This window comes from Mus musculus, chromosome 3 (assembly GCF_000001635.26).
Source record: "Mus musculus strain C57BL/6J chromosome 3, GRCm38.p6 C57BL/6J".
Taxonomy (NCBI): Eukaryota; Metazoa; Chordata; class Mammalia; order Rodentia; family Muridae; genus Mus; species Mus musculus.
Genome location: NC_000069.6, coordinates 87,725,059 through 87,749,010, shown reverse-complemented (window position 1 = coordinate 87,749,010; position 23,952 = coordinate 87,725,059). Strand labels below are relative to the sequence as shown.

The 23,952-nt window shown below is 52.0% G+C and overlaps 2 protein-coding genes across 24 annotated transcripts in view; one reads left to right on the top strand and one right to left on the bottom strand.

The window, feature by feature from the left end:
• Positions 1-387: 387 nt before the first annotated feature.
• Lrrc71 (leucine rich repeat containing 71) lies at positions 388-12,088 on the top strand. Of its 4 annotated transcripts, none has more exons than NM_028971.1 (15): positions 388-706; positions 2,980-3,129; positions 3,214-3,342; positions 3,487-3,562; positions 3,711-3,788; positions 5,651-5,719; positions 5,909-6,068; positions 6,142-6,225; positions 6,298-6,387; positions 7,148-7,297; positions 7,482-7,575; positions 7,948-8,036; positions 9,065-9,179; positions 9,541-9,662; positions 9,826-12,088. In NM_028971.1, the coding sequence occupies exons 1-15, from the start codon at positions 547-549 to the stop codon at positions 9,934-9,936; spliced, it is 1,677 nt and encodes a 558-aa protein (NP_083247.1). In that variant the 5' UTR covers positions 388-546; the 3' UTR covers positions 9,937-12,088. The 4 variants fall into 4 exon arrangements, with proteins under 4 accessions (NP_083247.1, XP_006502270.1, XP_017175266.1 ...); XM_006502207.3 differs by having other exon boundaries at positions 9,068-9,179; positions 9,826-10,040; XM_017319777.2 differs by lacking the exons at positions 388-706; positions 2,980-3,129; positions 3,214-3,342; positions 3,487-3,562; positions 3,711-3,788 and adding an exon at positions 8,948-8,989 and having other exon boundaries at positions 4,146-5,719; positions 9,826-10,040.
• Positions 10,972-23,952, bottom strand: part of Arhgef11 (Rho guanine nucleotide exchange factor (GEF) 11) — a 120,492-nt gene continuing 107,511 nt past the window's right edge. For 16 of the 20 annotated variants that reach the window (XM_006501264.2, XM_006501267.2, XM_006501265.2 and 13 more), the window contains 19 exons: positions 23,353-23,532; positions 23,227-23,274; positions 22,860-23,047; positions 22,493-22,639; positions 21,797-21,876; positions 21,516-21,641; positions 20,931-21,048; positions 20,317-20,495; positions 19,731-19,806; positions 19,359-19,526; positions 18,512-18,602; positions 17,710-17,835; positions 17,168-17,229; positions 16,139-16,351; positions 15,507-15,863; positions 14,459-14,587; positions 13,440-13,666; positions 13,016-13,205; positions 10,977-11,967 (listed from right to left, as the gene is read on the bottom strand). In XM_006501264.2, coding sequence (XP_006501327.1) covers positions 11,909-11,967; positions 13,016-13,205; positions 13,440-13,666; positions 14,459-14,587; positions 15,507-15,863; positions 16,139-16,351; positions 17,168-17,229; positions 17,710-17,835; positions 18,512-18,602; positions 19,359-19,526; positions 19,731-19,806; positions 20,317-20,495; positions 20,931-21,048; positions 21,516-21,641; positions 21,797-21,876; positions 22,493-22,639; positions 22,860-23,047; positions 23,227-23,274; positions 23,353-23,532 — 2,764 coding nt within the window. In that variant the 3' untranslated portion in view covers positions 10,977-11,908. Of the gene's footprint in view, positions 11,968-13,015; positions 13,206-13,439; positions 13,667-14,458; positions 14,588-15,506; positions 15,864-16,138; positions 16,352-17,167; positions 17,230-17,709; positions 17,836-18,511; positions 18,603-19,358; positions 19,527-19,730; positions 19,807-20,316; positions 20,496-20,930; positions 21,049-21,515; positions 21,642-21,796; positions 21,877-22,492; positions 22,640-22,859; positions 23,048-23,226; positions 23,275-23,352; positions 23,533-23,952 lie in introns of all 20 variants that reach the window. The other 4 variants (NM_001003912.2, NM_001360197.1, NM_001360195.1 and 1 more) reach the window with 2 other exon arrangements.

Genomic DNA, 23,952 nt, shown 5'->3' with positions numbered 1-23,952 from the left:
CAGAGAGCAGCATCCGTGCTGCTGTGGTACTGAATGAGGAGCCAAGCAACTCAAAGGGGCCCGGGATGGCGAAATGGTAAAGATGGGACCTCCTAGATCAAACCAGCAGACAAGCCTCCAGACCTCCAGGGAGCTGAGGAGAGCTGGCAAAGAACTCAGCATAGCCCGAGCCCTTACCACTTGGGCCCTTCACAAGGCACTCTCTCTCCCCTACAACCTTCTAGCTCAGTGCGTTGTCCTCTCCCCCCACAACCTCCTCTGCGAGTACAGAGAGTACAGACCATTAGGGCCCTAGCTGCACTGCCCTAGATTCCACGCATCTATGCCCTACGCCTAGCCACGCCCACTGGCTCTGGCTCTGGCAGAGTCAGGGGCCTCCACGTGCACTCTTTGCCCGTTGCTCCGGCCACAGCCCCACCCAATCAGGCTGGGTTGCCCTGGAGAGGGCAGTCGCGGAGTCGCTTGGCTGAGTGGAGATCCTAGGGGTGAGGCCCACAGAGTCCCGTTTCATCTTGCCTCTCACTCGAGGGGTCCAAAAGCACCCCTATGTCAAGTGAGCCAAGCACTACAGGGACCTCACCCAGGACTCCGCGTCCTGGGGCCCAGAAGTCATCCGGAGCAGTAACCAAGAAGGGGGATCGGGCTGCTAAAGATAAGACAGCAAGCACCCTGCCCCCGGTGGGAGAGGACGAGCCAAAAAATCCGGGTATGCTGGCGGGGCAGGGCTGGATTAATTGGACTTGACGTTTTCTTTTTTTTTCTTTTTTAAAATTAAAACTGGTCAGCAACTTGCTCTACAGACTAGGCTGACCCCGAACTCAGAGGTCTACCTATCTCCTCCGAGATCAAATGTGGATCAGCACATCCCACCTCCTCAGGGGTTGGTCTTAAAGAGTACACATTGCCTGGGGAAGCTGACGTGCACTGTAAGATGTGACAAGATAGGTCAAAGAAGGCTGAGGCAGTGGTGAGAAGATCCCGTGGGGCTGTGGGAAGGTTTAGGAACACAGCTCTATGGATATTCATTTAGACAACAGTTACTTTTGAGTGTCTTCTCTGTGGCCATGGTCACAGTTGTGCTTTGGCACGCTTAAAGAAAACTATTAAAGTTGGATTAACAGGACCATTGCTTCTCATGTTGCAAGGGACAGAACTCAGTTTGAACCAATTAAGCACAAAAGGGAATGTATCAGAAGGCATCTTGATACAAATTCGATGCTTTTGTTATTAAAGAGGGTCAGGACCCCGTTTTCCTTGCAATGGAAATAAAACACTGGGAAAAGATGCTGCCGGTCTGCCTTTTGCCAGGTGCTGTTTTCCTGTCAGCGCTAGTGCCCAGGGATAGGCAGGGTATAAGGAACTGGAGAAAAAGCATCTTTCATAGGGAAGACAGATAGGCCAGGGTTTGCTGGGCACAGAAAGCCCACACACATACTTGTGATCCCAGCACTCGGGGTACTGAGGCAGGAGGCACTAAGTTCCTTATAGAACAATACATCAAGACAGTGTGACCCAAGGGAGTAAAAGAGAAAAAGAAACGCTGGCTGTGCATGGAGGAGATGGGAAACAGAGATAGGGGCAGCAGAAAGGTGAGTGTGACTCTGAGTAGCCCAGTCCAGGGACGGTGATCATCGGCACAGGACAGTGAAGGTTTGAGAGGGTGTGTTAGGCTCCTGGGAGATGGAGTTGGTGAAGGATGAGGGGGATGGAGAGTCACCCTGCACTGCATGACCGAGTCCCAGGTTTCTAGCCTGGGATGCTAGCTGGGTGGAGATGTGGGAAGAAAGCTGGGAGAAGGGCCGTCCAGTGGCGGGCCTTCAGGTTCGAGGCTCAGCAGGAATGAGAAGTGGCAGGGTGACTACTTTGGGAACTTCCAGGGTGCTGGGATGTTCAAACCTGAGACTCTCTAAGATGGGTCAGAACTCTGACTGAAGAAACACAAAGCAGAAGGCTCTAGCAAGGATGGCCGGCCCGAGCAGCTTTGGCAGATGCAGGGACCAGAACTCAAGTGACCACTGCACAGGGACCCTGGGTATGGGCAATGTGGAGGTCACAGAGACTTGTACAGTTGCCATTGTATGTCCTGGTGACTAGTTTCTCAAACTGTGGGTTGGGGCCATTTAGCATGGGTCTGAGGACAAAAATAAGTTCCTTTGAGACAGTCTTGTAGGAATAAAACCACTGTGAGAGCCTACTCTTCAGGGGTTCCCATGGATGTTAAAGTTTGAGGGGCTCTGCTCCTGAGAGGTGAGTGATGCTGAGAAGGGTGAAGGGTGCATCCAGTTGAGAAGAGCCAGCCTGAGCATACACAGGGCGCTGCAGAGGCCACCCACCCTCCACGAGTCTCCTTCTAAGTGTTAAGTGAGTAGATCTGACTAAATGGTTGACCATTTCCCATGTGTCTTGAGTTTCCACTGACAGCTGGCCACAGGAGCCAAGTGCCTCTTGCCTTTTCCCCAAAGAGTTCTCAGGCTTTCTGTGTCATGCGGCTCTTGGTGACCTGGGGCCCGGCTCCCTTATTACACAAACTTATGGTAGAAGGCCAGGCACAACTGACACCTGGGGACCGTTGTGGAGCTTTGACAGGGACTCCCCATTTCCAGGAACCCTTCCTAGGCTACCATGGTGAAAACTGGAAAGAGCAGGGGGCCCTTGAGGGTGTCAGACACCAGGTTTGCAATCTTATTGCAGTCTCAGGATGGTAGGTGGTGGGTTTGACTGACTTAACAGAACTTATCAAGACAATGAGAAACTTTTACAACTGTCAGGACACTGACTAGCAAGTACTATATGTATAATGAAGTGTCAAACAGGTCAGCGACCCGGCTAGGTAGGTATAGATCCCTTTCTGTGAGCCCTTGCTCTCCTTCAGCATTTTCAGCTTTGGTCTTAGCAAAGCAGCTTCCACTTGGGGCTGCTGTGAGGGTGGAGGTGACCGCTGCGCTGCAGGCGGGGACCCACTTTCCTGCTACCCTGCAGAGGAGTACCAGTGCACGGGGGTCCTGGAGACAGACTTCGCTGAGCTCTGCACACGGTCAGGCTACGTGGACTTTCCCAAAGTTGTCACCCGGCCACGGGTCCAACAGAGCTCTGTCCCTTCCGCCTCCACGTCAGAAAAACCTGTCCTAGGTGAGCCACAGCCCACTCAAACCTCCTCACTGGGCGGGGCACACTGAAGCCGCAGGTGCTCTCATGTTTCTCTCTGTTTTCTAGATGACCAGAGACCGTCGGCATCCTGCAGCCAGAGCAGCCTGGAGAGCAAGTATGTGTTTTTTCGGCCCACTATTCAAGTGGAGCTGGAGCAGGAGGACAGCAAGGCCGTGAAGGAGATCTACATTCGAGGTGATGATCTGATCCGTCGCGCCCCGCCCCCCACCCCCACCCCCTCGCCACTCATTACGCCAGCGCATCACCGCCCCTCACGGGCTCACAATTCATGCCAGGCTCCTTCCGGGCCTGAGATGACTTTGGCCTTTTTCTCCTCAGGCTGGAAAGTTGAAGATCGGATTCTGGGTATTTTCTCCAAATGTCTGCCCTCCCTCAGCCAGCTGCAGGCCATCAAGTGAGAGGCATTGTGGGAGGTCAGCCTCTGGCTGCCTTGAAAAGAGACAGCAGTGGGCTCTGCTGCGGACGGAGGGTGTGTCTGGGGGACTGTGGGAAGGGGCTTCCTGTGGGACATGGCGTCCAGCTGTTTCTGTTTCTAATACCAGCTTGTGGAAGGTGGGGCTGACGGATAAGACCCTGACCACTTTCATCGCCCTTTTGCCTCTTTGTTCCTCCACACTCAGGTCAGTTGTGGTCGGACCCCAGTGCCTAAGTGCCTAAGTGCCTAAGGGGCCTGGCTGGGGTGTGTGAGGGGGAAGCAGTTGCCTGCAGTTGTGGCAATGGGGCTCAGCCCATGTCTGTTAGGTGCAGGATTCCCACCTGAGAAACCAATGTTTTAGTCCACACGGTATCCATAGAGCCTTTGAGGTCCCATCCTCTCTTCTCTGTAGGAATCACAGGGATGGGTGGGAGGCAGAGACAGGTTAAGGTAGCTGACTACAACACTACAGCTGGGCAGTGGTGGCCCACACCTTTAATCCCAGCATTTGAGAGTAGAACAGAAGGATCCCTGAGTTTGAGCCCAGCCTGGCCTACAGAGTGAGTTCCAGGACAGCCACGGACGGCTAGGGCTACAAAGAGAAACTCTCTTGTAAAACGTGTGCGTATGCATGTGTATAAACACACACACACACACACACACACACACACACACACACACACACACACGCTCGAGAAAAAAAACCCAAACAACAAACCAATCAATCAAACAAAAAGTAGCCAGTTACAGTTTGCTATACAGAGGACAAAGCCAGCTTCGCTGTCTGCCCCTTTTCAGACTCCCACAGGATCCTAGAGCCAATTCTTGCTTCACAAGAAGTACCTCTCTGGGCTATACATGTGGGCTTTCATCCTGTGAATTGGATACGTATTCCTTGACAGCAGTGCCATAGCTTTAGGAGTGGGGAACAAGCTAGCAGAAAAGGAACCGCGTGAATTCATTATGTAAGAACGAGCCCCAGCAGTAGAAGATGACTTGAATTGTTTATACGAAACAAGGCAGCCCAAAAGACTGAGCAATAGTTATACAGCACTGGAAATGTTTGAATAGAGAAATTTCTGCCCCTTGGTTCCATTTTCTTAGGACTGGAGAGACGTTATTGCCTGATAGAGGGCCCTGTGGTGACTTTTTTTTTTTCCTTGGTGCTGTGTAACAAAGTATGTAGTAGCTTAAAACAACCAGGAGAGTGGAGCATGACAACACACACGTGAGCCTAAACATGTAGTGCAGAAAAGGCTGAGGCAGGAAGTGTTGAGGCTGGCGTAAGATCCTGTCTTGAAACCAAACCAACCAACCAACCAACCAACCAACCAACCAACCAACCAACCAACCATCATCATCCCCTCGAGAGTTCCCCTGAGATCCTCTGAAACAGAGTAGCTGGTTGCCTCTGACTCAGGCTTGAGGCTGCAGGAAAGCTCTGCTTGGGACTGTTGCCCTTTCAGGGGAAGCTGAGGCAGGGACTCTGCTTCTCAGCTGGCTTACGTGGTGCCAGTGGGCCTTTCCATTACCTAGCTGAATGTCTGAGAGCACCCAGGATGGAAACCAGTTCTCATAACTCAGAAATGACAGCCTATCATTTTGCCATATTCTGTTCACTGAGAGTGTCACTAGTGCATACACATGCACGACTTTAAATCCCCAGACTGAGAGGCCGAGGCAAGCAGATTTCTGGGTTTGAGGTCAGCCTGGTCTAGGACAGCTAGGGCTACACAGAGAAAAACCAAACCAAAATACCACCACCCCTTCCCCCCTGCCCCCTACACAGACAAATGTCACTAGTTCTAGCTATCACAATAGACAGGATTACCCAGCATGGCCTGGGTACCTAGAAGTAGGGCCCAGTCAAGGCCGTCTTAGAAACCACTATACTGCAGGTCCGGCTTCTGGAACTTTAGCCTGGGGAATTGTCCTAGATGTATTTCTTCTATTGGGGGCTATCCTTAGGCTCAGATGCTCCCCGAATGTCCATCCTTCAGTCTATTTCCCTCCTACTTGTGTGGCCTCAGTGGTGTTTCCAGGATCTCAGATCCCTCTCCCTCTCAGGAAGGTATCTCTGGAGGGGAACCCAATACCAGAGCAGTCCTTTAGTAAGCTGATGGGACTGGACAGCACGTGAGTCTCCTTGACTTCACTTTCCCTTTTTGGCCTGCCCCCACTTCCCAGTTACCTTTAGCCCTTACCTTTCTTTATCCCAGGCATCTCTGATTCTTGCCCCCCCCCCATCCATAGTCTAGTTAGAACCCCTCACGTCCCCAAGAGGCCCTGAGCCCTAGGAATACAGGTTCTCCCTCTCTGCTCCAGGATTGTTCACTTGTCTCTGAGGAACAACAACATCAACGACCACGGGGCGCAGCTCCTGGGCCAGGCGCTGTCCACACTGCAGAACAGCAACCGAACCCTGGTTTCACTGAACCTAGCATTCAACCACATCGGGGATGTGGGCGCAGGCTACATTGCGGATGTGCGTGCGGTGGGGCGCTTCCTGTGTGGGGTCGCCAGCTTGTCCTTGGCTTACAAGTCACTCTGTTCTCTAGGGCTTGAGGCTGAACCGCTCTCTCCTCTGGCTGTCCCTAGCGCACAACCACATTCAAGACAAGGGAGCACTGAAGCTGGCCGAGGTGGGTTGGCACGTTGGGTGGGGCAGGGGATCTGATGCAGGTGTCTGATGCAGGAAGCTGGCCTTGCCTCAGGTCCTGCGCCCCTTTGAGCTGACCCACAGGGAGGTGGTGGAGCGGCGGCGCCTGCTGCTGGTGAAAGGAACGCAGGAGCGGTCTCGATCGGTGAGGACAGCTGTGTTCATTTTCCTGGTTGACTGCTTTGCTGCCCAGGACTCTTAAATTTCCCAAATCCTCTTGCTCCTCTGGATTCTTCAGACCTAGAGTCTGCCAAACCCAACTCTAATTATAGAGCCACTCTGACAATTAGAGTGTAGTTAAAAGAAAAGATGCTGTTGAGACCTGGCTGGAAATTCTCCAGGCCATATTACCAGTTTCCTTCTGATCATGAACTCATTGCTTAACCCTGGAGCTGCACATTCCTCAACTAAAGCAGGGTAGCTGTTACTTTCATCACAAAATTGAGATGATTAAATGAGTTACTATAACACATTTGGAATACTGCCTAGCACGTAGTTCAACAAAATCTGCTGGCTGGGCATGATACGAACCTTGTCAGCTAGGAGGCAGATGAAACACGTGTTCAAGGACAGCCTGAGCTACAGAGTGAGACCTTGGCCCAATAAAACCAAGGGCTGGAGATACAGAATAGTAGAATACTCACCTAACACACATAAGGCCCTGGGTCTGATCCCCAGTATTGCAATAAATACAAGAAGAAATAAATACATTTAAATCCAAATTCAAAGTGAGCCATTTCCCTGTTCTATGAGAGCCTGGGCCTCCAGCTCATTCTCTACCATTTCTGTGCTCTCTCTTGCCAACAGCAACTCTGTCCTGAATTGATGGATAGGCAAGGGGAATGGGGAAAGGCAAGGGCAAGGCTCTAGTTACTTCCTCCACACCCTCCCATTTGTAAGCACAGCCTTCCTCCTCCCGATACGGGGACTCCAAAGCAGAACGTGAGAAGTCTCAGACGTTGGGGATCAGCAATGTCACTTTGGTGGACAAGCAAGAAAAGATGCAGTCACTGAAAGCCCCTAAGACCATAAGCAAGAAAAAGGAGAAGACAGGGGTAGGTGTGGGGAAAGGGAGCCTTGGGTCTGGAATGGGCAGGGGAGGAGTTTCTAAGGTGTATATACACAGGGCAGTAGGAAGAAGGGCAAATGAATGGCCTTTGAAGGTGTCTCTCAGGCCAAACCTATTTTCCCTCTGGGAGACAGAATATCCATTATCATGCCTTCTTGCATCCATCATAGGAAGTTGTCAAGAAGGAAGAGAAGCTGGGCTCTGGGCAGTCACCCACACAAGGAACCCCTAAGAAAGAAGATGCCGCAAAGGCAGGCAAGGGGAGTAAGTGTGAGAACCTCCTATGGGACTCTTCCCCACCCACGTGGAGGAAGAGCTTTGGGCAGGGTGTAGGAGCCTGGTTCTGCCTGCCAGGAGCTGTTCTTTCAAGACTCTCCCTGGGCCTTGTTTACAATGAGTGACACTCCCCTTGGCCTACACATTGTGGCTCACTACCTTATCTTGTAGGACTAGACCTCCATGGCTGTCCTCAGAAAAGGGACTTGTCGGCTGGACGGGAGCTCATTATAGCTGTCCCCATGTTTTCCCCAAATCTGAGAGTTTGGGGAATCTGCCTTACCAAGCCCCTTTCCCTGGGGACTTTGGGTGGTGTCAGGGGGTCTGCTCTGTGCATTCTGGCTCCTCTTCTGGTCCCAGAGGTAACCATCCCTGAGCAGAAGATGAGCAAGGGAAAAGCGACAAAGATGGGGGCCAAAGAGAAGCGCAGCATCCTCCTGGAGTCAGAAGTAAGTGGACCTTGGGATGTGCCACCCACTCACTGCTGAGGCTACACCAGAGTGCTACTAACCTGCACTTACTGCGGAGGTGACACTGAGAATGCCACCTTCCCTTCCCATGCGGCAGGTCCCTTTACCTCCTTGTCTAGGGGAAGCCCCACTCGGGACCTGCTGCCCAACTGAGGCTGTGCTCTCAAAGGCCCACAGCTCAACACCAGCCCTCCAACACCTGGCATCTGCACAGGGACGGGCTGCTTTTGCCCCTTAGGCATTCTGTAAGGCACTTCCAGTCACCACATTGCTCCACACAGGACCCCTCCTCCTCCAGACCCTTGCCTGCTGCTGGATCCCCCCTTTCAGCACCCTTCCTTAGGAGGTCTTCCTGGGTCACCTACTTCTGGCTCCCAGTACTCTCTCCTTACATCTGAGTGGTTCTCTCCATGAGGAGACTCCACGGCCTTGTCATGTGCTCCTGGAATTGAAAGTCTTGTCCTTTGGGGGTCTTTCCTAGCACCCAGGACCAGTTCTGGCAGAAAAGCAAGTTAGATGGAAGGAGGATGGCTTTTTAATTCCCATGCCACAGTCTTTGCCTTTGTCTTAAGCAGACTGCCCCTTCTCATCGGGGCATCAGTTTTCAGACTACTCTCTTTATGGGAGACTTACAGATCCTTATTAAACCCCAGTCCCGTGTGGACTGAAGGCCCAGAGCCTTTGCACCTGCCACATTCCTTGCCTGGGGAACCCACCCTCCCTGAGTGTATGCCTTCACTTTTCACTCCCAGGCTGCCTTCTGAGGTCTACACTCCCACAATCCTCTGCTCTCAGGACCCCCTCCACATCACATTCCTGTTTAATTCTCTGGCTCCCCGACACCAGGGAACTTTTTGAGGGTATGGGCTTATTTATCTTTGTTTCTCCAGCACCTGGGACACAGCCTGAATTATAACCAGCACTCAAAGCCTGTATGTTGAATGAATGAATGAATGGCCCGTTGACCAGCTCCCCTCTCCTCTGCTGCAATTAGTATTCTGCTTTAGCAGCTGGTTGTTGAAGCTACAGAGATGGTTAACCCTCTCCTGGAGCCCGTGGAACACCGAGATGGGAAGGTCTTCTTGCCTGGGAACAAGGTCCTTTTGCACCTCAACCTCCTCCGTATGTTTGCTAGCCTTGCCTATCCTTACCATGGGACTGATGACCTGGGCTCCACCCTGCTAGGGGGTGCCACTCCAGCTCCATGGGATGGACTTGATTCTCCAATAGTTGAGCACCATCTTGTCAGACCCATGGAGCTGGGGCTGGGGCTGGGGCAGAAGTGCTGGGTCAGGGAGGTGATCCAGGGCAGTAGTGACATGGATAAGATAGCTAGGTGGGGGAGAGGCATCAGCAGGGTAAAGGGAAGTGAAGGGTAGTGAGAAGAGGGCTAGTTAAAGTCAGCTCTGCCTGTTGAATTTGGAAGTGGAGGGGAGGCAGGCTGCCAGTGATGTCAGATGCTACTGTCTGTGCTTCCCCTTAGGAAACCAAATCACAGAGGTGGGGCTGGAAGGCTTCCTCACTGCTGTGCAATACCAGGTTCAGGTCTCCAAGCCCAAGACTTCACCCAAGGCCCCCCTGGGTCTGCTGTGGCTGTCCTTGGCGGTAGGTCTCCTTGCCCCAGTTCTTTGTTTGTTTCCTGCAATTAGCAGTGCTGGGATTGCCCCCCCCCCCCCCCCCCCCCGTTCAACAGCCCTAAAACTGTCCCGGGCATTGTTCTTTCCTGGAGACAAATCTTTATCCTGGCAACTTTTTTTTTTTCTTTCAGAAAAACTGCTTTGACCCACAGTGTCCAACACACGTCATGATTCAAGAACTGATGTTGCCAAGGGACCCTGTGAAGGCCAAGGCCAGGGAGGAGGAGGCTGCAGCTACCTAGGTCTCCTACAGGCAGCCTGTCTCCCTGGGAGGTAGCTTGGACCAGTAACATAGTCTCTTGCTGTGCTGTTCCTTGAAAATCACTCCATACCTGTTTGGAACGTTTAGGTTCTTAAGTCTGTTCATATTCCCTGGCTAGACAGGGCCGAATGTTGGCCTGAATCACACCATGGTTCCATTGGGGGATGAGCTGAGCTCCTGGCTAGGGCCATTGCTCTGAGAGTCCCAGCAGCATCCTCCGGGCCATCTCTGTCAGCATGCACAGCACTAGGATGATGGGGGTTGGTTAGCACAATGACGGAGGGAGCGGGCTTGGAACCCAGCCTTCTCTGATGCTATCTCCATGTGTTTGTCTGGTTTTCCAGAGGCCAGGGCTCTGCTTTAAAAGATGAGGGCACTCTGGAGAGGGTACTGTATCCAATTTGCATAACAAAGGCCAAACCTTAGACACACGTACACACGGCAGGCAGGTCAGCAACTAGAAATCATGGACATCCAGAGCAGGGCTGCCTCTGCTGAGGGTTCTGGAGAGCCCATGCCAACCTCCAGGGAATCTCCAACCAAGGTAACTCTCCCTCATCTCTAGCCCCTCCTCTACCTTCCAGAGCTCCAGCCCCGGCTGGCAAGTGGCTCTGGGGATCTCTCCGGCTGCTCTGAGTCTCAGTCACTGTGTTAAGGTGCACCATGGCTTTTCCAGTTATGTCCCAGGTCCTCTAAGGCATGGCTCAGCTGCCATGGCTCTTCCTGGTCTGTGGGAAGGAGGGCAGTGTGGTAACCCTCTTCATGGTTTGCATCTGAGAGTAGGTCACAGCAGCCCTGTTCCTTCGTGTGACGTAACCACAATGTCCTTTTCTGGGCCAGAGCCAGTTGTCCAACCTCTGCTGAGAAGGTCTACACACCGGCACTTTGGGACAGGTGGAAAGACCTGGTGCAGGATGGCTGTGGCAGGGGCTTTCTTGTCTCCCTCTACCCATTTTTGACCGGTCACACCGGCAGCCTCACACCCTCTATCAGGCTAAGAATCATACAACCACAATGGAAGAATATTTAACTTTTCTTTAAAAAAATCTTAACCATGAAAGGAAGAAAATAAGAGTATACATTATTTTAACAGTAAAACAGTCATTTCCATATCTATATTTTATATATTATATATATTTATATATATGTATATATACACCTAGCACAGTGTGTATGTTCATTGTAGGGAGTGGCGTGAGGACAGGGTGATGAGCCAACGGTGCTGTGGCCCCTGGGGAAGGAAGGGCCCTGACTTAACTCAGGGACTCCAGCAATCCACTCCACATCTCTCTTGAGAGTCTGTGTTGAGATCCGTACCTGGTGTATTGTTTCTATGGGGCAAGTGGGGAAGGGCTGGGTAAGACACTCCCTGCAGGAGCATTTCCTGACACTGAGAAGGCCTAGGCTTCAGAGGTGGGCAGGCCCTGGAGCTTGACAGCACTGGAATCTGGGAGACCTCCCTGCCAGTGGGACATAAACAATCATGGCCCTGTGCGGGGCTGCTGCCTGGCTCTCTGTGACTGGTTGAACATGCCAGGGACAGAATAAAAGGCTAAGTTATTTACAATGGCAAAGATACACATACAATAGACATATTTATAGGAAACTAAAGGGCAAAGAGGAGAGCCAGGCATCTAGCTGTCTCGGGGCCTAGGAAGAAGAGGAGGAAGAAAGTGCATTTATACATAAGCCTCCTCAAGGGCACTGTGCACATAGCACACCCCACACTGGCTATGTGGGGTGGAGGCCTTTCTATTGTGGTCAGCATGCTTAGGAGACGAAAGCCACGGAGACTTGGGCTAACAGGAGGAAGAGACACTAAACTGGACTGTCTGGTGGGAACAGACCAGGCAACATGAGGGATTCCCAGGCCTCACAGTATCTTTCACGGGGAGGCTCGGATCTCCTAATGTGGCGCTCTGGCTCAGGCCAGACTCTGGTTGTCTGGATGGCTATGGTCCTGGTGACGAAGCTGTGTCTGTGGCACTGTCTTCCAGGGGGGTGTCGGAGCCTGTGGGAAGATGGTGAGGGTGAGACGCTGGCTACATTTGAGAGGTTCTCTTTCATGTCCCTGGCTGATTCTTGAGTGCCAGCTGTGACAAAGCTTATATGTAATAGAGTGTGTGGAAGCTAGACAACTTGTTGGAGTCGGTTCTCTCCTTCCATGTGAATCCTGGGGCTCGAACTCAGATGGTCAGGCTTGGTGAGCCATCTTGTCAGTCCAAGCCTTGTTTCCTGTGGGACTGCATTTCTTTCCAGGCGCCAAAACCAAGACAGGTTAGGCGTTTTAGCTTTCTGAATTCGGTCCTTGCCCTTATAACCCAGGTCTGAGCCACTAAGAACCTGCTGCAGAGGTAAGGCGGCTTTCCTGGTACATTACTTCCTCAAACCAACATAAATAGAAGGTTCTGGGGGCTGAGAGATGGCTCAGTGGTTAAGAATACTTTCTACTCTCCCAGAGCGCCCAGGTTCAATTCCCATCACCCACATGGCAGCTCACAACCACCTATAACTCCAGTTTCAGTCCTCTTCTGGCATCCTTTGGTACTGCATGTATGTGATATACAGACTTACATGCAGGCAAGAGGTTCTGTACTACTAGTCCCTATTTGGGGGGGAGTCTCTGTGTAGCTTGCCTATAAAGATCACTTTCTGGGGCTGGAGAGAGTTCAATGGATAATCAGAACACCTAGAAACAGGACACAGGAGAACAAACTGGTGGGTGGGCCGGCCAGCCTGGCTCATCTAGCGGTGAACATAGATGCTGCCTCAGGGTGGAAGGCAAGAACGGACAACTGAAGTTGTTCTCTGACAGACTCCCCCCTCCCGGCCTGGAACTATATACCTCCAACTCACAGAAATTCAGCTGCATCTGTTTCCTGGGTGTTGGGATTAAAGGCACAGCACTGTGCCTGGCAAACTTTCTCTGTGAAGCTGAGGGAATGTGCTTGCTCTTTCTTAGGGAAGAGTCATGGGAGCACGGCCCACTACCTGCTCACACTTACTCCTGGTTCACAGCATTCCCTCAGGCAGCACATGCAGGGGTTGGCTTCACTCACCTTCTTCAGGGTAGGACCCCTGCTCCTGATTGTTTTGGGGGTCAGAGGTCAGGGCTTCCTTGGCTGGAGGAGAGAGGGAGTAGTCTGTCCATCTGGCTGCCTCTGTGTGAAAACTTCCCACAGGAGTGGTTCCACCAGACGACTCTCCTCCAAGGGAGTTGAGCAGCTCTCTGTGGGCCAGCTCCATGTCCTACAAGAGTTGAAGGAGGTGTCTTCCCTGTGCTAAGGCTCAGAGGGTGCGGGAGGGTACGCAGGGTAGCATAGGACTCCAGTTGAAGAGATATACTTCCTGAGTTGGGGATGGAGCTTAATGTTTGTCTAGCTTGTGTGAGGCCCTCGTCTCAAATTTCTATCAGTTTCCCTCTCGGGGAACTGTCCCGGGTACTGGATGGACGGCTTCCTGCCCCAAGGCTGCACCCCTCACCTTGAGTCTGTGAAGCTTGACGGTCAGTTGCTCGATGGTGTGGAAGATCACACCCATATCCCTGAGGACCAGGCTGGAACGCTGACCCCCAGTGACTCCCCTGTGTTGCGGAGGCTCTGTTGGCCATGCAGGGAGGCTGTGACACTGCGAGAGACTTGGGGGTGTCCCAGGAGGCTCAGTGCTAGAGTCCAGAGGTTCTGCTGGCATGCTGACATAGAAACAGTTCCCTGTCCCAATGGCAAGAAAAAGAAATCAGGAGGCAAGCAGAGCTGCTTGATGAAGTCTCCCATGCCCCCAGTGGACCCTGTGACAGAAAAGGCCAAGGAGACATCTACAGACAGCCTAGTGCGTCCAGGGCCATGTGTGCTGCCTACCATTCTCCTAGAGGCCCTTTTCTCTTCTGATGGCAACTGTCCTCAGTGGCCGGCGGCCAGGGGAGGATGCTCAGTGATGGAGGGAAGGAAGGGAGGGAGGAAGGGGCAGGGTTTGAGGCCCCTCTGGAGAGCAGTAGGCAACAGTACTTCAAGTACCTCAGTTCACACCCTACTGATGCATGTCGACACTGCCCTACATGCCACCAGCTCCTAGAAGCATCTCCTGATCAGGGGAGGTCAGAGATCACCAGCAGAAATATGTAACGGGTCACTGGAGGCCCCACATGGAGAAACATGAAGGAACCTGCAAAGCCATGCAAACCTTTCCCACCACAGGGCTGGGGAAGCAGCTGCTCGGGATGGTGGGTAAGTGCACTGGAGTGAGGGCGCTGGCCACTTTCTTGCCTTCTTCCTCACCGAAGCATAGGCTGCTTAAGCTCTGAAATGGGCTCTACATGTCCCAGGGAGTGGCTGCTTAAAGCAGGAGGTCCAGGTCCTCTTGTCTGGGCTACTGTGACACTACTTCCCACCCATCTCAGGCAGCTCAGGAAACACACACAGCTCTGACAGCAAGGGCCCAGTACCAGCCCATCGGACCCCTGCTCCCGCCTGGCCTGGCCTTGCCTCCAAGGAGAAGTTGATTACCCGTAGCCTGTGCTCCGCCTTCCACTTCAGATAGCTCAGATTCTGACTGGCCACTCTCTGGGAGTGCAGGGGTAACATTGCTGCCCGCCACCTTGGCTGCACCGACACCACCACCAGGGAGTAGAGAGACTGAGAGACAAGGCAAGGGAAAAAGAGGGAGAGAAAGCATGAAGGGGAGGGAGAAACAAGTGGACGTGGCAGGGGAGAACAGAGTAAAGGAAGGAAAGCACAAAGTGAGTACAAGATCATACATGGCTCTGTCCCAGGAGCTGCAGAGAACTTTCCACCAAGTCACCTTGGAAGACCGGAAGCAGGTCAGTTCCCAGAAGCCCAGGAGAGGCAGCCTTTGGCCAACAGAACGGGGCAACGTCACAAGGCACTGCTAGGGAGTCATTGCCAGACAGTCCTCTCGGCCTCCAGTGGCCCAGGCCTGGCTTCACTATTCTGGCCACATTCCTCAGGCAAGTCTTCCTGCCTCCCATAGTTCAAGCTGCAGGGTCTGCCACACCCTGCCCTCAGCCCTACAGGTCTATTCAAACCTAGTCACAGAGCTGCCCATAGTATCTCCAACTTCGGGCATCCTCTTTACTGCTCTGTGCACTTGCTCCCAGACCATCCCCATTTCCAAAGTCTCCCCAGCTTTGCCTTAAGCCCCTCTGTGCTCAGCCACTGTCTGGAGTAATAGACTGTAGGATTTGCACTCATCATTCTAAGCCTGAGTCTCTGGGGAAGAGTGACACTTTTTTTTTTAGGCAATCAGTGAATAGCAAAAACCTTGTACTTGGAAGTTGATCTGTGCTTGGCTGAGGGAGGGAATGTCAGCTGTTACAGAAGGAAAATGAGGTATGATTTGAAATTTGTCTAAGACACACAGACGGAAGGACTTTGAACCTTGCTTGTCTGACTTCATATCACTATCTTCTCCCAGGTCCCAATGCCAGTTTGTTCACTCAGTATCTAGGAGAAGGATGCAGCAAGTGTCTGCCTGTAACACTCACCTCTACCCCAGCAAAAGTCTGAGCACAGTGAACACACAAACATAGTTTACCTTTCCTTACAACTTTGTAACTTCCTGCTGGTTCTGAGCTTGAAGCCTCTTCAGCTGGATTCCTATCCAGCTCAGGAGAGTCCCAGATGCCAGAATTTCTGGTCCTTGGTGGCAAGTGTGCCAGAGAACAGAGAGCAACATCCTCGCCCTCTGGCTGGCTTCCCTCTGGCCTTGGAAATTGGGTGTTGTCACTTATAGCAGGAGCTTGCCCTGGGGATCCTGGGTCCCAGGGGTGAGAGGTAATGCTGACGACAGAAGGGGTGGGTGTAAGGTCATCTTCAGGCTCGCCAGCAGCCTGAGTCTTCACAGTGTGACCAGGCAGCAGGCTCCACAGGATAAGGTGCCGCAAGTTCTCCACTGCAGGAAAGACAGAGGCCTCCTCAGGGAAGGACTGCACAGAGGCTACTAAAGGAAAGCTCAGGGAGATGAGGGTATCATTGCTCCTGCACCAACACAGTCTGCTGCAACCTGAGGGAGGGTGGAGCTGGTGGGATCTGACGACTAGCTGGTATTTCTGCATCCAGCTTCCCTCAAGCATAGCTAGTAGGGAACTCTGAGCAGGTGAAGGTGAGATTCACACTGTCTATGTTACTGGGTCATAGGGCCAATGACAGTGTCTTTGAAGCACTCACCATCTTCCAGGGCAGCATCAGCAAGTCCCTCCATGAGCAGAGGGCCTGTGAGGGCCAGAAGGACAGGGTCCCTTGTCCTGATGCCTCTGTTTTCTCCATCCAGGGAGGGAGGAGGGCAAGGCAGGGCCCTCAGCTCCTCTGCATCCTCCTCCTGCTCAGGCCCCTCTTGTGCTAGCAGCTGCTTGTCTTGACCTCTCTGCTCGGGCCCGGGGCCTGTTTTGGATGAGTGTGTTAGGGCATGGCGGAGGAGATGTAAGAGGTGAGCTATGTCCGGCTGCAGACCCAGGGCTTGGGAGCACTGGCTGACAAGCTCTATGGGAATTCACGGAGCACCTCACGAAACCGACTCCCGACACACACCACTAGACAAAGACTTGTGCCTGGGGGTGGAACCTATGGTCTTAGTGGAGGGACATAGGGCATAAAAGTAAACTAGGAAGTCAGGCATTTGTTAGGAGGTGCTGAGTATTATGGGAAAAAGAAACTAGGTCAGGGTCTGAGCATTAGAGGCTGGTTATACTGTAATTGACACAAACAACAAAAATAACAACAGCAACTGAATGAAGCTATGAAGGACTCGTGAGACTCAGAGGAAAACAATCTAAGTGGGAAGAAATGAAAGAGTAACGTATGCAGGGAACATTTTTCTCCAAACTCAAGATCCTAATTTACCAAAACAATAATAATGAAAACAAAAAAAAGCCCCAGACAAACCTCACAGGGAACTTCCTGCAAACATCCCATCCCAGAAATTACGTCTTAGCCCTAACTCCTGGAGCACCCTGCACTTCTTGCTCTCTGACAGCAATCTAGCTGAACCATGCAGAGCATTGTCTGTTAACCCTGTTACTACAGGCACAGTGGAGAAGCTCAGGCTGTCTATCAGTCGCTCCCCCTAGACTCCCCTCTTGCTGTTCTCTTCAACTCATTTAGCACAGACCTCATACCTCTGGCCTGGACACCCCAATCTGACCCTATCTACAAGAAATGGACTATCCTGGTCTCCCACAAGATGGAGAGAGGCCTTACCTTCAGATGGCTTCTTGGGTTCTCTTTCAGTGGGATACACTTCCGAGTCATTCACCTCTACCCTGAGGGAAGAAACCCACTCAAGGTTAGAGCGGGACCACTTGGTGGCGATTCTAGCTTTGCCAGCCTGGTCAGGGTGTCATGACTCCCAGCCGGCCCCCTTATATCTTTCACAGGCAATGAAGGAACAGGGTGTGAGGGGGGAAGGTGCTGGGCCTCACCACCTGACTGGGCTGTGCAGAATGGCAATGCAGAAGATGAATGCTGGCCTCGCTTTTCTAGCTGTACTCTATACCTCAACCCTACTTTAGAGGCAGTCTGCATTGTATCCATGAGAGGTGGTGGGGGAGAGCAGGGAGGACAGCAGGTAGACAGCAGAGGCATGTTCCTCTATTTGGCTCTCAGAGACACTGTTTCCCAGTGGCCTTTGCCTGGGGAGGCTGTCTACCCTAGGGTGAGAGGCTGAGGAGCATCAGGAAACAGGCAGGTTGGATTGGGGGTGGGGGGAGCAGCGCCGGGAACTGGAGGGCTCAGCACCACACCTGCTGGAGGTGGAGCCCTGGTAGGCTGGCTCCTGGGATCCTGGTGGTGAGGGATGGTTGAGTACTGGGGCATCTCCAGGGTGCTTGGTGGCATTCTGCACAGCCTCTTCTAAGAGCTCCATCCATCTGTTACTCGGCACAAACACAGGACTAGTGGTGAAAACAAGGCCAGGCATACCTGTGTCCTCTGTGGACCCCACTGCCAAAAACCTTCAAAGCCCTTTCTAAACCCCATCTCAAGGAACCTATGCTAGGCCTCCACCTCCATCAACATTTCTCACTGGCTGTTCCCTTGGGTTTGTATGACTCATACCTACCAATTATTACATATTAACACTTTACTAAGCTATACTCTATATACTAATATATTAGTATAATATATGCGAACATAGACCTTATATACTATGCACTAAGTTATAGTCTCTGTATATAGTTCCCCCTCAGATGACACCATGTACCTGAAAACCCCAAGGGGAAGAAACTATCTGACTTAACCTGTCTCTGCCCACTGTGTCATGCCACCTCTGGCAGGCAATGTTGAGAACATGGGGTAGATAGACAGCCTGGGGGGAGACAGGGCCTGAATCATACATGGACTTAGTATGCTCGTCCCAGAGTCTGGTTATGTTCTAGAGTGGTGGCCTCTGCTGCTCCGTGCTATGTTGCTTCCGACTTCTCTTCCTAGCCTTCCACCCAGGAGCTGCTCTGGGCTCAGCCCTGGTCTCACTGCTCAAATCCTTCTATACACTACTCTGGTTCCCAGGGGACTGACGTTACATGGGACCCCACGATCAATTCTCACATATTCTTGTCTGATGATGTCAATGCAACCAGCTCATAGATCTGGGGAGGGCCCAGCTCGGAGGTGCAGATGATGAAGAAGGCTCGTTTATCTGGGTAAAGAAAGAAAGCCAGAAAGTGTGCCCTGGGCACGACAGACATGGTCCCTAACCTGAAGAAAACACTGAGACTGGCATGGGTCATCAGAATCAATTGTGATCCACCAACAAAAGATGCAGGCAATTTTGGGTCCCCAGTGACATCTGTCAGGGTCATTCTTACTTCTCCCCTGCTTTGCTGGTGGCTGATGTGTACACAGTGCTTCGGGCTTAGCAAGTCTTTTCACGTCTACCCCATCCCTTTGATCTGCTTGAGGTCAGGTGTCATAGATGAGGGTGATCGTAGGGAGTGTGGGATCCTACCCTTTCTTGTCACATCATACTTTGCACTGTCATCTCAAACCCCTGGACTTGGCTCTGTGCTAGGTGTGCTTGCTTCTGAAACTGCTCTGTTCCAGGCACTCTGGCAACAAGACCTGTCCTGTTCCTTACATCTACTCCAATTCCTCTGAACCTTGCTTTGATATCCTCAGCCCCCGACAGTGCACCCATCCCATCCATCAGTGTCCTTCAACCCCATTTCAGCTTGTGCATCTTCATCTTGATCCATTATCCACCCCTTAGCCTGCCCATCTTGGACCAAATCTTCCTGCTTAGACTGGGTCAAGATAGGAACACAGGAGGAAACACAGGAGGACATAAGTCTTGTAAAGCCCCAGTATGGGCCTACATCACCCAGCACACAATGGATAGTGAACAGTGAATACACCACAGAGCCCCAGGCCTGCTGGCTCATCGACTCATGGGTACCTGTGGCCACAGAGCGGATGAGCACGGCATTGAGCTTCAGCACAGGGCTGAAGGTCTGCTTGCTGTCTGAGGAGCCCACAGCTGTCTTGCTGTGGCACTTGAGCAGCAGCTTCTCCTCTTGTCTCTGCAGCAGCACTACCAGGTCCTCGAGTAACAGCACCTGGAGGTCTAAGAATTAAGACAATCCCTGAGCTCGCTCACCTCTCATCAGCATCCGGGGCCCAGGAGGAATACAGTAACGCCAGCTTTGTCTCAAGGAGTCCTACGCTGACATTCTAGTTGTACTGTGTATGCCTCCTCAGCTTCCCACTGCCCTATCAGAGCGGCACACTTACCACAGGTGCCCTCCCACTTCCAGTCCCTGGCACATACCCAGGGTCTTATCTTTGCTGATCCTCCAGGTCAGAGGCCCCTCGTGGATCATCTTCCTTGTCGTAAGATCCAGGCTCTGTTAGGGAGACACCACCACTCCATTCACTCAAGTGTTAAAAAAGAAACCATGGTGCATGGACATTATGCTCAGGTGCTGGGATTGAGTGGGTAGGAAACAGCTGTTACCTCTGAGCTCTTGGGGATGGAGAGAAGTAAAGGGTGCTATGAAGCCCTGTGTGTGTCCTGTGATGCTCTGGGGGATATACCAATGGAGACGTGCTGCCTTTCCTGACCTCCTCTTCAGCTCCACTCCTTCTCTATGACCTCCACCGTTACCTCAAGCCCTCCCCAGTCCTGTTCTTCCAAGGCAGAGTTCCGTCATCTAGTGTGTACTTAGTGAGGCTGCCTGTTCTTGTCCATCTAGGGATGAGTGACGTCAATAGGGTGTGTCTCCCAGGGCATGACGACAGGCAGTCCCTATCTCTTACTTCTAAGATTCACTGGACCCTGACTTGAATTCTGCTCCTAAGGGAGCCCAAGAAGGATGCACGTGAGGGGCTCTAGTGTTGCAGCCTCCACCTCCTACCTTGAACTCTGCTGCCAAGGGGTTGCTGGCCCGCTCTAGAGCAGTGGCATCCAGGCGTTTCTGGTACCCTTCTAAGCGGTGACGGTTCTCTGTCTGCTTCACTGCTTCATTCACAAACTTGAGAATCTCTCGGCACTGGTCCCGGGCACGGCAGAGCTTCTCATACTCAGATGTGCCACCTACCAAATGGAGGATGTGTAGTGGTTGGTGCTTCTGCAATGGTTCATAAATCTAATTTACTATCAGTGTGTGTGGAGGTCAGAGGACAACTTGGTCTTCCCTTTCCCCTCTACTCATCTTGCTAGTCCCTGGTTATGGCATTTGTACACTACAGAGGCATCCAGCAGAGGTATGAATGGGTGCTAAAACTCAGCAAAGCCCTGGGAGGAACTCATATTTGACCTGATGGGCCAGCCTGTGGGTCCACACTTCCTGATTTGTATAAAGGCCCCACAAGCCAGCCATGGCCTTGTAGCATTTTGTGTTTCTAAACCACATTTACAAACATTCTGAGACTCAAAATGTACCAGGATGAGGAAGAAGACACTGAAGACCACAAGACTGTGACAAAACAAGGACCTTAGCGGCCGCCAGTCCAGGCCCTCCCTCCCTACCCGCTGTGTGCTTGATGATGTTCTCTAGCAGCAGTGGGTACTTAGTGAGCCGCTGCATCTCAGAGATGATCAGGTCACGAAGCTGCAGACGCCGACACTGGGGGTGGCTCTCGGCTTCCTAAAGAGCAAGAAGCAGAGGAGGAAGAGGTGCCAACTGGTGGTTGGGAGCTGTCTTCAGGGCTCAGGGTTAAGATGGCTATGAAAATGTGACGTAAGTCCTAATCCTACATGGGTCCCCTGGAAATGGTGGCAGTTTTCTCTTTCAACATTTAGGGAGAAGTTGACATTCTAGGAAGAGATGGTCAAAACAGAAGGGCAGTATCATTCCAATTCTAGAGAAAAGTGCACACTACTTCTAGTACGCAAAACAGGCTTTTGGCCTGCAATGCAGAGTAATTGTCAACCAAAGGCACCTCTGCCCTAGACATAATGATTTAGTTTTGGTGCTGGGTGATGTGGGTAGGTGGGGTATAGCTAGGTGCCCTCCTCAGTAGAGAAGGGATGAGGTTAGGGGCCAGAAGAGGAGGTCAGATCTTTGGTGAGCATGGTAGAGATGAGGGAGGGTCAAGACACTGCCCAGGATACCTGCATGAAGAGCTGGAATCGACTCTCCTTGCGTTGTTTAGTCCTGATTAGCTCCAGGGCTACTGACTGATAGGAACAGAATTGTGCAGCTACTTGCTGGAGCTCTTCTCGGGCAGGACCATCAAACTGAAGAGGCAGAATGGATATGGTCCAGGCATCACACTCCTGCTAGGAAGTAGCATTCCCTCCCTTTAACTACTCCCCGCCCCCCCCCCCCCCCGGAAATTCCTTAGTCTTAGTAGGTAAAGAGATCTCTTCCTCCAGTCTCCTCACTGCCATACCCGAGCCAGCATGAGGTCACTGATGTCTCTGATAATGGGGCCCTCCTCCCGGAGCTTCTTCATGGCTTCACACCAGGAATCTGGGGAGACAGGAATGCTAGGGTTGAGCTATACTGCTAGGTACCTTGTTACTAAGAGGAAAGGCATTTTGACAGGAGTCCATGGAAAAGTCTGGAAACCTTGATTTTTGGGGGTTCTGGAGGATTAGTTTCAAGCTATCCATCAGCTTCTCCCAGCAGTAGTAGTAGGGTATGCTCATGTCAACCTGACATACAAACTAGAGTCATCTGAAAGAGGGAACCTTAATTGAGAAAACACCTCCACAAGATCTGGCTATAGGACATCTCCCTAATTAGTGACTGATGGGGAAAGGCCCAGCTCACTGTGGGTGGTTCCATCCCTGGACCGGTGGTTCTGGGTTCTATAAGAAAGCAGGCTGAGCAAGCCATGGGGAGCAAGTCAGTAAGCAGCACCCTTCTATAGCCTCTGCATCAGCTCCTGCCTCCAGGCTCCTGCCCTGTTTGTGTTCCTATGATAAACAGTTATATGGAAGAGCAAGACAAATTCTTTCCTCTGAAACTTGCTTTTAGATCATGGTGTTTCATCACAGCAGTAGAAACCCTATTTACTCAGGGGGATCTACATGTGGGGTGGGGTGGGTGGCACGAGGAGTCTGGAGAGACTCAGGCTCCTTACTGTGGATCTCTATGAGTTCAGGCAGATTAGGGAAGAGCCTTGACAGCTCTTCCCGTGGCATTAGGTTCTCCTTCTTCATGCGCTGGTAGAAGATGAGGTCCAGGACTCGTAGCGTGCGCAGGTGGGATGCTTCTGTCACAAAGAGCTCTGAGCAGGGGTCATGACAAGGAGAGGCAGGGAAAAAATAGATCAGCAAGTGTCTAGAGTCACTACCCGGCTCCCACACCATGCTACTTTTTGGGGAATTAGAGTGCTGATTTTTCTATCCTTGGGCTAAGATCAGAAGTGAGGTGACCTTGGGAAATCTCTCCTCCTTTTCCCTCACATAAGCATGAGTGGAGATGATGGGGACAAGGCAGGTTCTCACCATTGATGACCTCTTGCCGGTCAATTTCCCTCTGTGTCAAGTTTGCCACCACATCCTTGCCCACTGTATGCTGCCAGTTTTGGACTTCTGGCTCTGGCTCCAGGTCAGACAGTTGGCCCAGATCATCCTCAAGGAGGTGGGGAAGGATGACATCTGTACAGAACCCCAGATTGGGGGACTCAATGCTCCTGTGGAAAATGGAGAGATCGCCTTCACTTGTAGGTTAACTTACACTCAAGACTGTCCATTACTCTCCCAGGCCCACGGGGAATGACCATATCTGGCCAGCTCTAGATGTGGGAAGGTGGCTAAAAACAGGTGTGCCACAGAGATATCAAACAGAAGCACTACAGTGCTCACCACTCACCTGCGGCCCATTTTGGGGGTGAAGGGAGGGGTTGGGTTCTCAAGAGACCTGAGGAGAAAATGCCAACTCTTAATACATTGTCGTCATACTAAATAGCAATGGGTGTAGTCACTGGACGCTACGCACCTGGTGGAGAGGCTGGAGGCAGAGGATGAGGCTGACTGATGAAGGCGAGTAGCCTCAGCAGCAGCATCCATGTCAACATCACTTCGAGACCGGGGCACATTCTCTGCCTTCCGGGATCGCTTCATCTCCTCCCGGCCCTTGAGGCTTTCAGAGCGGCCAAGGCGAATCTCTGAGCGTGAACTGTCAGAGAGGGACAGAAAACTTTGAGATTTGACAGTGTGGCTAGCTTTTACTTGTTACCCCACTTCAAGGGCACCTCAATACCAGAGGCCCAAACATGAGGGTCCAGAAGCCAGACAATGACAAGCTATTCTGGCTGCTCTACAGACACTTTGCTCTCCCCAGTGAACTTATTGAATAGTTTCCTCTCTTTACCTTGAGCTCTCAGAAAAGTGAAGTCAGAGGCTAAGAGAATCAGCTTTGTGGTGTGCCATGATGTCTTAGATAATGGTTCATCAGGAACCACATGGTTCATCCGACCCCACTGCCCGGGAGGCCATCCCATGGCCAGTACACCTGCCTGTTGCGGACCAGCTGTCTCTTCGCTGACTCTAAGGTGGATCTTTCCTTGACAAGATCCTTTTTTTGAGGGAGATATAG

What these genes read in the sequence shown, in the direction of transcription:
- Lrrc71 (NM_028971.1), top strand. Translation starts at nt 547, where the DNA reads ATGTCAAGTGAGCCAAGCACTACAGGGACCTCACCCAGGACTCCGCGT. An exon ending in AGCCAGCTGCAGGCCATCAA is followed by an intron (nt 3,563 to 3,710) that starts GTGAGAGGCATT and finishes TTCTAATACCAG; the next exon opens with CTTGTGGAAGGTGGGGCTGA. An exon ending in CTGATGGGACTGGACAGCAC is followed by an intron (nt 5,720 to 5,908) that starts GTGAGTCTCCTT and finishes TCTCTGCTCCAG; the next exon opens with GATTGTTCACTTGTCTCTGA.